This window comes from Hemitrygon akajei, chromosome 11, assembly GCF_048418815.1.
Source record: "Hemitrygon akajei chromosome 11, sHemAka1.3, whole genome shotgun sequence".
NCBI classification, from domain to species: domain Eukaryota; kingdom Metazoa; phylum Chordata; class Chondrichthyes; order Myliobatiformes; family Dasyatidae; genus Hemitrygon; species Hemitrygon akajei.
In genome coordinates, this window is record NC_133134.1 from 49,945,678 (window position 1) to 49,958,878 (window position 13,201).

The 13,201-nt window shown below is 38.9% G+C and overlaps 1 protein-coding gene across 2 annotated transcripts in view; it reads right to left on the reverse strand.

Annotated features, from left to right (window-relative positions):
- The window catches only part of katnip (katanin interacting protein), a 126,868-nt gene that overhangs the window by 20,868 nt on the left and 92,799 nt on the right, over positions 1-13,201 (reverse strand). For both annotated transcript variants that reach the window (XM_073060829.1, XM_073060830.1), the window contains 3 exons: positions 12,205-12,344; positions 9,346-9,447; positions 5,757-5,917 (listed from right to left, as the gene is read on the reverse strand). In XM_073060829.1, the coding sequence (XP_072916930.1) occupies positions 5,757-5,917; positions 9,346-9,447; positions 12,205-12,344 (403 nt within the window). The remainder of the gene's footprint in view (positions 1-5,756; positions 5,918-9,345; positions 9,448-12,204; positions 12,345-13,201) is intronic.

A 13,201-nucleotide genomic window follows, 5' to 3' on the forward strand; every position in this document is an offset into this window, starting at 1 on the left:
ATTTATCTACGGCACACCTCAAAGAAGAATTGGGGCATATAATGTGGCTGTGATCTTGAATGTTTGTAACTCTATCTGTGTGCAATTGGCTTTTAAAATAACAAGACAAGTAGGGACTAGAGAATACCCCTGGCACACATCTCTGTGTTTTTCTTGTTCTATTTGAATCTCACCAGTCATGTTTCTGTCTGTCACTGCACACTGGAGGGGCTGTTGCAAGGTCAGGAAATCACTGTGGATGGGGGTGAGAGCTCATGATCATTCTTGAGCATTTAATTTTATTGATGGGAATCCTGAAATGACAGTCAGAGGCTTTATTGTCAGCTCGAGAAGGCTAAAACCTATAACAGTCATTAGGTGGATTTAGGGAATGAGAGGGATTAATAAAATGGATGGGTGGTGGTGCCCAGCGGGAATAGATGGTAGTTGGCAAGATCACACAGTGATGTTTGACTGAGTAGTTAGGAATGAGAAAGGTATATAATTGGGGCGACACGCTAACCGACATTTATGGGCCAGCCCTGTTTTGGCTCCACCCACATGACAGCTCAGTCCATTCTTACTTAGGGCCTTGGTGCAAGGAACTGAATGGCTTTAAACCATAATTTTTCAGACACAGTAATTAATTTATGCAAACATATTCACTTCTCAGTGTGCTATCAAAGCTGGCAAAATGAGAAAGGTAAATGATGTGAGTGTGTTCCAGTAGATATACCCCACCTGCTGCTCCAATCTACTGCCAGCACTGTGGTCACAAGCTATTCTCCAGCAGCTGTGTGACCCACATTGTTGTCAATTCATCTCAGACTTTCGATGGAAACTATGGAAAAACCGCTGGTGTTAGATTACATGTACCCCGACAACCCCAAATCCTTGCAGCTGTTAATTTCACCTCTGTTGACAACTGCTGCTTAGTGATCTTCTTTAAAGTTCAAAGTAAACTTGTTATCAAATTACATACATGTCAGCAATTATACAACCCTGAGGTTCATTTTCTTGCAGGCCTACTCAATAAATCCAAGAACCATAACAGAATCAATGAAAGGCTGCACCCAACAGGGCGGACAAAGAAAAAGTAATGCACAAAAGACAACAAATTGTGCAAAAAAGGAATAATAATAATAATAAATAAATAAACAATAAATATTGAGAACATGAGATGAAGAGTCCTTGAAAGTAAGTCCCTATGTTGTGGGGGGTTCTCTGATGACAGATGCTGTTTTCCTGCAACAGCACTCCATGTAGGGAGGGCTTTACCTGTGATGGACTGGACCAGTATCCACTACTTTTTGTAGGATTTTCCATTCAAGGGCAATGGTGTTTCCATACCAGGATGTGATAAAACCAGTCAATATACTCTCCACCACACATCTATAGAAGTTTGTCAAAGTCTTAGATGTCATGCCAAATCTTCGCAAATTTCTCATGAAGTAGAATCCCTGTGCTGCTTTCCTCATAATGGACGTGCATGCTAGGCCCAGGATAGAGCTTCTGAAATAATAACACTGGAGAATTTAAGTTTTGGATCCGCTCCACCTCAGATTCCTTGATGACGGACCTCTGGCTTCCTCCAACTGAAGTCAATTATCAGCTCCTTAGCCTTGCGGATATTGAGTGAGAATTATTGTTGTGACACCACTCAGCCAGTTTCCCTCCCATATGATGATTTCTCCCCACCTTTGACTCTGCCAACAATAGTGGTGTTGTTAGCAATCTTAAATATGGCATTGTAGCTGTGCTAAGCCACACAGCCGTAAGTGTAAAGTGAGTAGAGCAGGGACTAAGCACCAGCCGTGTGATGCACCTGTGCTGACGGTGACTGTGGAGGAGATGTTATTGCCAATCTGAACCAACTGATGTCTACAAGTGAGGAAATCAAGGATCCAATTACACAAGGAGGTTTTAAGGCCAAAGCCTTGAAGCTTATTGATTAGTTTTGAGGAGATGATAGTATTGAATGCTGAGTTGTAATTGATAAAGAACATCCAGATACATGCAGTTTTGCTGTCCAAATGTTTCAGGGTTGAGTGAAGAACTAAGGATAAGGCATCTGCTGTGGACCTATTGTACTGGTAGGCAAATTGGAGCGGATCCAAGTTACTTCTCAGGTAGAAGTTCATGTGTTTCATTACCAACCTCTCAAAACACTTCATGATAATGGATGTAAGTGCTACTGGGTGATAGACATTGAGGCAGGTTACCACATTCTTCTTGGGCATCGGTATAATTAAAACTTGCTTGAAGCAGGTGGGTACCTCAGACCATCAAGTGAGAGGTTAAAGATATTGGTGAACACTCCAGCCACTTGATCCACACGTCTTTATTACTCGGCCAGATAGACCACCTGGGCCAGGTACTTTCTGTGAGTTCATCCTCTTCTCACATTGGCCTCAAAGCCTGAAATCACAGGATCATCAGGGGCTGTGGGAGTTTGTGAAGGTTCCTCCACGTTTTAACAGTCAAAACAAGCATAGAGGCATTGAGCGCATCTGGAAGCAAGGCTCTGTTGTTGCCTGTCAGTTGGTGATAGTATTCAAGCCCTGCCACAGCTGTCAAGCAACCTTCATTGATTCAAGTTTACTCCAGAATTACCACTTCACCTGCGAGATGGTCTTCAGGAGATAGTAGATGGACATCTGCCTCTGATCTGGCCCTCAGCAGATTGCAGATTTTATGGTTCATCCAGAGCTTCTGGTTGGTGAAGACACTGAATGATTTCATGGGGACACACTCGTTTACGACTGTTTTAATAAGTCCGTGACAACAATGGTGTATTTATTCAGATCCATTTACTCAGAATACAGCCCAGTCCACTGATTCGAAGCAATCCCATAGCCACTCCTCTGCCTCCCATGACCATCTCTTTGTTGTCTTCAACTCTGGAGCCCTGCTCTTCAGCTTCTGCAGGTAGGAGAAGGACAGCCAAGTGATCAGATATCCCAAAATGTGATCTGAGCATGTAATGGTAGGCAACACACAAAATGTTCCTCCAGCATTTTGTGCATGTTGCTCAGATTTCCAGCAGCTGCAGATTTTTGCTTGTTTGTGATGTAATGGTAGGCATTCCTTATAGCAGTGGTCTAGTGTGCTGGAACCTCTGGTGTTACAGGTAATATGCTGATGGTAATGGGTAGACTTCCTCAAAAAAGTCTGTTGAAGTCCCCAGCTGTGATTTGAAATGCGTCAGGATAGAATGTTTCTTGTTTGATGAGCATGCGGTATCTCAAGTGATAGTCAGCCCATGGTGGTATGTAAACTGCAGTCAGGATCATGGAGGAGAACTCTTTTGGTAAATAGAATGGTGACACTTCCAATCACCAAGTGAATTAACCCCTTTGCTGTAAATATACCAATGGCATCTTCCAAGAACAAAAGACACACTGTTCCTCTAAATCAGATGGCTGAGTTCAAATCCCATTACTGTGACAACTTTTCAGCCATTATTTCAGTTCACTATGGTTGGAGAAGTTATTTAACAGATTAGGTGTTAAACTGGGAACCATCTTGTCCTTTAAATAGATAAATGAAGACTCCCTTATATAATTTGAAGAGTGACGAGGTTTCTGAGTGCATTGAGAAACTAATCTGTCAACCAATATCTGCTCAGCTCTTCACTGCTCTCTCTGGAGTGTTATTACTACAATTTAGTACCCACATCTTTTGTACTGAAACTGACAAACATCAAATTATTTTAAGGACAAGATAATGTTTGGGACATTCCTAACTCAGGAAAGATGCCAAAGAAATCAAAGCCTTACAGTCAAGTCTACACAGACAAACTTAAAATTCACTCAAGGCTAGAACACATACAATAGTCTAGGCTGACATTTCAAGAGGGCACTACTTTGCTCTGGAGGTGACATTTTTTGGAACAAGATTTTTAATAGATAAAGTTCAAAGTAAATTAATTATCAAAGTACATATATCTCACCATATACAACCCTGAGATTCATTTTCTTGTGGGCATACTCAATAAGTAGATAGAACAATAACCATAAAAGAATCAACAAAAGACTAGCCAACTTGAGCGTTCACCTACAGTGCAGAAGTCAACAAACTGTACAAATACAAAATGAAAGAAATAAGAATAAGTACTTAGGCAATAATTATCAAGAACATGAGACGAAGAGTTCTTGAAAATGAGTCCACTGGAGTGGGAACATGCTGTCCTTTCACACAAATTCCTGTATAGATCTATCTGGAAAGCAAAGATATTGTTGTGGTGCCTTGAGCAATACTTGTCCTTCAGGAAACATAGAAGAGCCATTAACCTCATTGTTCAACTTTATTTTGAAAGTCTGCTACAATGCCTCCCTTCAATTGCAAGAATGATTTCAATTTAGCAATGGCTGTTTAGGGAAATTCGAATTCTCTTGGTTAACAAAAGGTATTGTGTAAATTGATGGAGACAGAAAACATTGCAGGTACTGGGATCTGGAGCAACAAACAAAAAACTGGGTGAACACAGTAGGTCAGACAATAGCTGTGAAAGGAAATGGACAGTGGCCCTTTTGGGTCAAGACCCCCCCCCCCTCATCTGGACTGAAAGGGTCTCAACTCAAACTGTTGACTCTCCATTTCTCTCCATGGGATGTTGCCTGATCCAGAGGCAGCTTGTTGCTACACAAATCAATATTATTACTAACAGGTCTCAGATTAGAATATAACCTACTTCAGCTGGAACTGCTGTCAAAAATGGATAGAGCTCAACAGCAAGAGATGGAAAAGCTTAAGAATGTCAGTTTTGACCTCACTTTAGCCCATACCAGAATTGACCTGAATATAATGGAAGGATCCAAAAAAAATACTCCTTCATGACCCATTTATCAGCACAAAGAAATATGTCCGAATCTTGTAATCCAGTATCACACCAAGGGATGAGAATTGTTTATTTACATTTGATCTTATATGCCCAATGAAGGGTCTAGACTCAAAATGTCGACTCTCCATTTCTCTCCACAGATGCAACCTGACCCACTGATTTCCTCTGACAGTCTGTTTGATAAACAAATGCGTACTGTTGCAGAAAAAAACCCTCAGTACATCAACAGAAACCAAACAAGACTAAAAGAATTATATCAGAAATCGAGTTAACTATAATTAGTCAATTCATACACGAACATCCTTTCTTCCACTAAATATACACAGATTCTTGGAAACAACTCTTCAGGTCAAGAATTGGGCAAAATTTGGGAAAGAATCAGCTTTTATCAATCTTCTAATCTGTCAAATCATAGTTGAAATTTCTAATGATCAAAAACACCATTCCATTCAGATAACAGATAAATCTGAGATGATTCAGAAGTTTCAGAAGCAACCTTAATTTAATTGTAATGTGGGTGGAAGAATTGACACTACCTCTAACCTCAAAATTCATGCTCCCTAGGTTGAGAATGCAAAAATGTGGAATCATTCCAATGCAGAAAAAAATATAAACACATAGTACACTGCAAATGCTGGGATCAAAGCAACACGTACAACACGCTGGAGGAACTCAGCAGGTATGGCAGCCTCCGTGGAAACGAGCAGTCGGCCCGAAACATTGACTGCTCGTTTCCATGGATGCTGCCCGACCTGCTGAGTTCCTCCAGTGTGTTGCTTTGCAAAGGGTCTCGGCCCGAAACGTTGACCGCTCGTTTCCACGGATGCTGCCCGACCCGCTGAGTTCCTCCAGTGTGTTGTACGTGTAGAAAAAGATACAAGTTGAAATTTGTAAATTAGGGAATTAGACTTTCTCCATAATAAATTCACTGTACCTTATGACCGTATTTCTCTCTCTGTGTGCAATCTTCTCATCATGGGTGAAAAGAATGGTATGATATGGAATAACCGGCTCACAGGTTGGAAGGATACCACGGGCCACCTGACTCACCATATCCAGAATTCCATTGTAGACTAATAGATCATCAACAAGCAGCTACAAAACAAATTAAATATTCTGTAAATGTAGCACTATAACACAGCACAAAGTTTTGTACTTATTAGAATATATTGCTATGTGACTGTGATGCTGCTGTAACTAAGTTTTTTGTTCCACCTGTGCATACATGTACTTGTGCATATGACAATAAACTTAACTTTGACTAGAATACAGTTATGGTTCATAGGTAATAAGGTTATCTGTTTATACACATATCTCCATATTTGGGTACGTGAGTGGCATGGGATTTCTGAACAACATCATTCACCCAGCTGTTAAGTCAACTCTTGTGCAGATCTATATGTAACAAACCAGTAATCAGAACGCCAGATACAAAACTCATCCATAACAAATCCTGCCCACAAAATAATTGATGTTATACTGTCAGCAATTTAACCTACCGGTATGCCCTCAATTTGGTCTGCTGTCAAAACTATCAGAAACATTGAGCTTCTGAATATCACCAGTAATTTTTACAAAAAAAAGCACTGATCAAAATATTACAGTTTTTAAAACAAATTATCAAATATAACCAAAGAATCAAAAAAGTAAATGTATTTAATAAATATGATTAACTTAGTTGTAAAAGACATGATACTTAAGCCTTGCTTAGATGCGTTTGTCCTTTAAGCAAATGTAGTCACTGCTCTTTCACCAGGTTTAACATGCACAGCTTTGAGGGCAGAGTTCTGGATTATTGCAGGAAATCTGAATTCTGCTTACGTATAATAGGAGATAAGAGGCTAGACAGCAAAGCTCCCTGAGGATGGCTATCAGGAATTTGGGACTGTGTTCATAAACAATCCTGAAGTTCTTATCACAGGGATATTGCTGGCATTTTTCAGTAACATCTAGGCCATGAAGATGTTCACATTAGTTACCATATAGACCTAAATTCTTGGCCCAGATTTTCCAATTCTGATGTCAACAGTAACCCACTTAAAATGTGCGTATACATTTCCCTTGAAAAAGGTCAATTATTCACAGCTTCTTAAAATGATGTGGTTAAATGATTTTTTATAACTAATGATGAATAAAAACACAAGAGACACAAGTTCCTTTGAACTTGAAAACTACTTTATTTCTCACCGTTTTAAATATCTGCATTTTTCTGTTTTGTCCACGAATATACATAGCTTCACATTTCCAATTTATATTACATCTGCAATATTCTTGGCCATTCAGCTTATTAATATCTACCTGAAGCCTCCTTGCATCCTCCTCCCTTCTTATGATCCCACCTAGTTTTGTACTGACATCAATGAAAGGCTTAACACATGAGGAGCATTTGAAGCTTGATACCTGATGGAGTGTAAGAAGGATGAGGGGAGAGAATTTCACTGAAACATCTGGATAGAATGGATACAGAGAGGATATTTCCATTAGTAGGAGAGCCTAGCATACATGGGCACAGCCTCAGAATAAAGGGACGCCCCTTTAAAACTGAAGAGAAGAGGAATTTTTTCAGCCAGGGGTTGGTGAATCTTATGAAATTTGTTGCCACAAAGGGCTGTAGAAATTAAGTCATAGGATGTACTTAAGACAGGGTTTAATAGGTTCTTAATTAGTAAAGAAGATAAAGGTTATGGAGAGATGGGAAAATGAGTTGAAAAAATTAGCAAAGATTGAATGGCGGAGTAGACTCGATGGACTGAATGGCCTAATTCTGCTCCTAAGTCTTATGATTGATGGTATCATGAGCAAGCATGAACTCCTCAGATTCCTAGAATGGAATAGCTGGTGTCCAAGCACCAGTTCCTGCAGTACCCTACCAGTCTAAGTCTGCCAAATTGAGTAAAATTGTTTGTTTTCAATCCAATAACCAAATTTTCAATTAATAACAATATTATTACAGCAGCTCTATACTAGCCTCATTGACAAACTTCCTGGTTGGGACCCTACTGAAACCCTCTGAAAGACCAAATGCTCTACTCCCCTGGTTCTTTTTCATATTTTCATCTAGTCACTTCTTCAAAATAGCCCATTTAGTTAAATGTGACTTTCCTTTCATAAGTCCATAGGAATAATTCCTAAAATCTATAAAAATTTATAGGAGTTTATTATCTCTATAGCCATCTCTTTCAAAACCCTGTATGCAGATGGTTAGATCCTTGAGAAATATCATATAGTACTTGGTTAAAAACTCATTTATTTCCTTCATTTCCACTAGACACTTGATTATTTTAGTGCCTTTGGTAATTATTTTGGACTTTTCTATAAGAACAAACACAGGGTGGTTGCTTAATTTCTTTCACATTTCCATATTTCCAGTTACAAGCCTCTGCCTCAAAAGGACTGGCATCCACCTTCAATAGTCTTTTCCTCTTAACATGCCTACATTAAGTTATTCCAACTTGCTTTCACATTTCTTGCCAATTTATCATTTTATTCTATCTTGAATATATCAATTTCTTGAGAAATTCTAAAATATGCCCAATATCTACCATTTCTGTCAATTTTACAAGTTTCATCCTTGGCTATAATACCAACTTTAAACTGTAGGGCAAACATCTCATGTAAGGAAACAAGACTCATTTTGATTTTGATGTCCAAACAATAGCCAAAGATCAGTCAGATTTCACAAGGATATTAGAACAGGGAACATAGAAATTTACAGCACATTATAGGCCCTTCGGCCCACATTGATACATTGTTGAGACTAATAGGCTTTAATGAGAGACTGGATGGGCTGAGGTTGTTTTTCTTGGAGGAAAGGAGGCTGAGAAGTGATTTTATAGAGGTTTATAAATTCACAAGGGACATAGATAAGTAGAAAGATGGTCACAATCTTTTTTTCCAAGGATAGAGGAGTCTACAACTTTTTGGATAGGTTTAATGAGACAGGGGAAATATCTAAAAGAAATCTGAAGGACAAGCTTTTTCCACACAGAGGGTGGTGGGTATATGGAACAAACTGGTAAAGGAGCTGGTAGAGAAGAGGATAACAGCAACATTTTAAAAGATTTGGGCAGATCTATGTATAGAGACAGAAGAAGGATAGGGGCCAAATATAGGAAAATGGGATTAATGTAGACAGATAATTCAGCTGACATGTATAAGTCAAACTGAAGGGTGTGTTTCTGTGCCGTACAACTCTACGGTAGTTTTATAATCCAAAGAGCAAAAAAGCCATATAAAGTATTGATTTTTGAGATGTTCACAGGTTTTACAGCACTTTCTGCCCATATTCCATTGTCTACCTCTACATAACTATCTTGTGACTTATCTCCTAACCCTGGCAAATATAAGCTTAAATTCACCTCAACAGCACTATTGACAATATTAGGCAATCTAGGCAAAGCACAATATGCCTCAGAAATAATTCTCTTGTCCATTCCTCAGAAATAAATTGGGAATTCCTATAAATGAGCATTGAAAATATCAAGTTTGTGCATATTAATTTGGTTAAAAGTAAGACAACCTACCCCAAACTCTTTTACTCCTCTTTGAGGGGTTTTTGAATAATTCCAGAGCTTAATCATTGATACAACCATTGGGCGATCAAAGATTATGTAGACCTGATTCACCTGAAACAGAAAGAGCAATTAATAGTGTATTATAAATTCAAAACATCCTGTGGAATTTTAAATATATCAATATTACGCATTATAGTGATTAGAAAGCCATGCTTTAGAGATGCTTTATCCATTATTTACCTTATTTCTCTCCCAACTATCCAAATGCCTTCTCCAGCAAAGGTTTTATTTTTCCTCTGTGTAACACCCATAATAAACTGACTGAACAGAGACACTTAGTGTGAGGAGCAACATAACAAGACATTAGGCATTTTTCACCTCAACTTTTCAGACACAATCAGCCAATTGGTGATGTTTTTTGGTTATGGACAAGGTGATATTCATTTACAGTAGTAGCAAGGATACACAGGACAACCAGCTGTTCAAGGCAACATGTGCTAAATTATAGGTCTTGAACAGAGCAAAAGAAACTTATGGCACTGCACGTGAGTTTCATCAAACAGAGTTTTACACTGAAACAAAGGGGAGACTATGGGCAATGACCAAAATGAAGGTCAAAGAATAAGGTTTTAAAGAGAGGAAAAAAAAAGTAGAGGCAAAAAAGGTTAAAGAAAAATTTACAAGGATGTTCTCAGGTCTGGAAGACCTGATTTCTAAGGAAAGATTGAATAGATTAGGACTTTGTTCCTTCCAATGTAGAAGGTCGAGGAGAGATTTGAATGAGTTATACAAAGTTATGAGGGGGAAAGATAGGGTAAATGCAAGCAGGCTGTTTCCACTGAGATTGTGTTGGATTACAACTAGAGGTCATGAGTTATGGGTGAAAGGTGAAAAGTTTAATGGCAACCTGAGGGGAAACTTCTTCACTCAGAGGGTTGTGAGCTATGGGCCTGGTGCAAGTTGATTGGAGTAGGCAGTTTAAATGGTTTGGCATGGACTAGATGGGCTAAAGGGCCTGTTTCTGTGCTGTACTTTTCTACGACTCTAGAAGGCAAAGGAAGTCGGAAATGAAATACCATATTCTTGTGCACCAATAGCCGAATATGCAGGAAGAAAAAAGTTTAGAAGTACTGAAAAAGAGCAAGGGTTTGAAAATAATGATGAGAATTTTAAAATCAAGACATTATGTAAACATGAGATAACAGGAACAAGAGGGTTTGGTGCAATTAAGGTTGTAGCAATCTAAATGATGTCATGTTTAAAGTGTGTCAGTTGAAGCAATCTGACCAGGAATGTAGTGGAACAAACAATCTCCAAATTAAGTTTTAAATCACTGAGATCCTCTTCAAATTTTTCATGGCCTGATTCCATATGACCTCCCTTCCAACCATCTAACTCTCCACATTTATTTGATTGTCTGTCTGCAGTTTTTCTACTTCAGAAACATGATGAGACCTTTAGTATTCTTAGTCCAAAAGCCTCCACTGCCAGAGTTGCCTCATGCTATCAAATCTTCTTTACTCTGTTTCCAAACATCCATGGTCAGAGACATTTAGGAACAATTAAAAATATATTGAATAATAAATACACAAAAACAATTGATGTTAAATTACCTCAACAAATATTTAAAGGATAAACCACCTATCTCCTCAATTAAAACGAATAGCTTATGTTCCAACACACGCAAGATGCTGGTGGAACACAGCAGGCCAGGCAGCATCTATAGGGAGAAGCACTGTTGACGTTTCGGGCTGAGACTCTTCGTCAGGACTAACCGAAAGGAAAGATAGTAAGGGTCTCGGCCCGAAACGTCAACAGTGCTTCTCCCTATAGATGCTGCCTGGCCTGCTGTGTTCCACCAGCATTTTGTGTGTGTTGTTTGAATTTCCAGCATCTGCAGATTTCCTCGTGTTAGCTTATGTTCCTGCTATCATTCTAGCTTTACCTAACTCAATACTCAAACTATCACTGGTGTAAAGCTACAGTGCCAGATACTAAGTGTTCTCTTCAGGTCAGTGCAATTCAACAGTGAGTTCAGGGACAGACAGGGAGACATATCTGACCACAGGTGCACCACAGCATGGAAATGCCCAGATGCACTAACACTCTGTTTAATTACAGAACAACTTGCTAGCTGTCAACATAACCCAGCCCAATACTTCTCATGTTAACAGGGAGTAGGCACTCGAAAAAGACTTTAGTTTATGCTTTTCATGCAATCTTTCAAGTTTATGTAGCTCAAATGCATTTCAATGGTGAAGGAATCAACAAGTGGTATTTTTTGCATAACCAACAGTGAAATGAATCTGCATTTCTACACATAATTGTCCTTGCCCCTTGCCTGGCTTTGCAGTAACATTACACATGAATAATGGAACGTGTTGCAAGTAGTTATTTTGACAAGTCTCGGATCATTATGATGAGATTATAAAATAGCAATTTTTTAAAAACAGGGTCACAGAGTTAATAGCAAAGTACAGAGATAAAGGGCAATTTGGAATCTAGAGCAAAATAAAACTGCAGAAGAAACGCTGTGGGTCAAGCAGCATCTGTAGGGAGGAGTGGGGGTGGAAGGAAGGAATTGTTGATGACCCTCAATCAGGACTAAGAGTGAAGATAGCCGGTATAAAGAGGAGGGATCAGAGGTGAGACTGGCCCGTGTCATCCCTCCTCCACTCTTCTTTATACGTAATTTGTCCTCTCCACTCTAAGTCCTAATGCAGGGTTTTAACCCCAAACATCAACAACCTCCTTCCCCGCATAGATGCTGCTTGATCCATCGCATTTTTCCAGCAGTTTGATTTTTGCAAATAGCAGAGTACATCTTCGAGATAAAATCATTCATTTGACAACTACCTTACTCCTTACCAAATTAGGAAGAATAGGGGCTAACCACATGTGCCTGCCATCATTGGTGTCATTCACTCCATCAATTAGTTTGTCTGGGGTTCTGACATCTCCTGACACACTTTCTAAAACATTCACACTGTCCGGAAAAGCAGCAATATCTGAAATTAGCTCATTAAGGATTTTTTAAAAAATTCATTTGAACAAAAGACACAATTCAGCAATAACAAAGTAAATACAACTAGTTATGTCATACTGTAATAGATGACAGGGACGTGGGTTGTTTAAATTTGAACATGAAAATGTCAGTTCTAAAAGTGCTGATGCTATGTTTTGTGAATATAATTTGTGCAGATACATTTAATATACTGTGATTACTATTCAAAAGAAAATACTTCATTAACTATAAAGCTTCTCTGAATATGCCAAAGTTATGGAATGCCCTATATAAATGCAAGTCATTCTTTTCTTTTTCTTTAAAATTCATTAAGATTTTGATTAAGGATTTCAAAGATATGAAACCACTGTTGACAAATACTACAGGAGTGATATAGTGCTGACAATCAAGTTCATTACAAGAACATTAGGCAGAGGAAATTAGGCCATTTGGCCCATCTAGTCTGCTCTGCCATTCCATCATAGCTTATTCATTATCCCTCTCAACTCCATTTTTCAGCCTTCTCCCCATAACTTTTGACATTCTGATGAACCAAAACCTATTGACCTCTGTTTTAAATATACTCAGTGACTTGACCTCCACAGCTGTCCATGGCAATAAATTCCACAGATTCACCACCTTCTGGCTAAAGTTCTAAATAGACGTCCCTCTATCTTGAAACTGTGCCCTCTGGACCTAGACTCACCAACTATAGGAAACATCCTCTCCACATCCAGACCTTTTAATATTCAATAGGCTTCAATGAGATCCTGCTCCTCATTCTTCAAAACTATTGCGAGTACAGGCCCACAGCCATCAAACACTCCACAAATGATAACCCTTTCATTCTTGGAATCATTC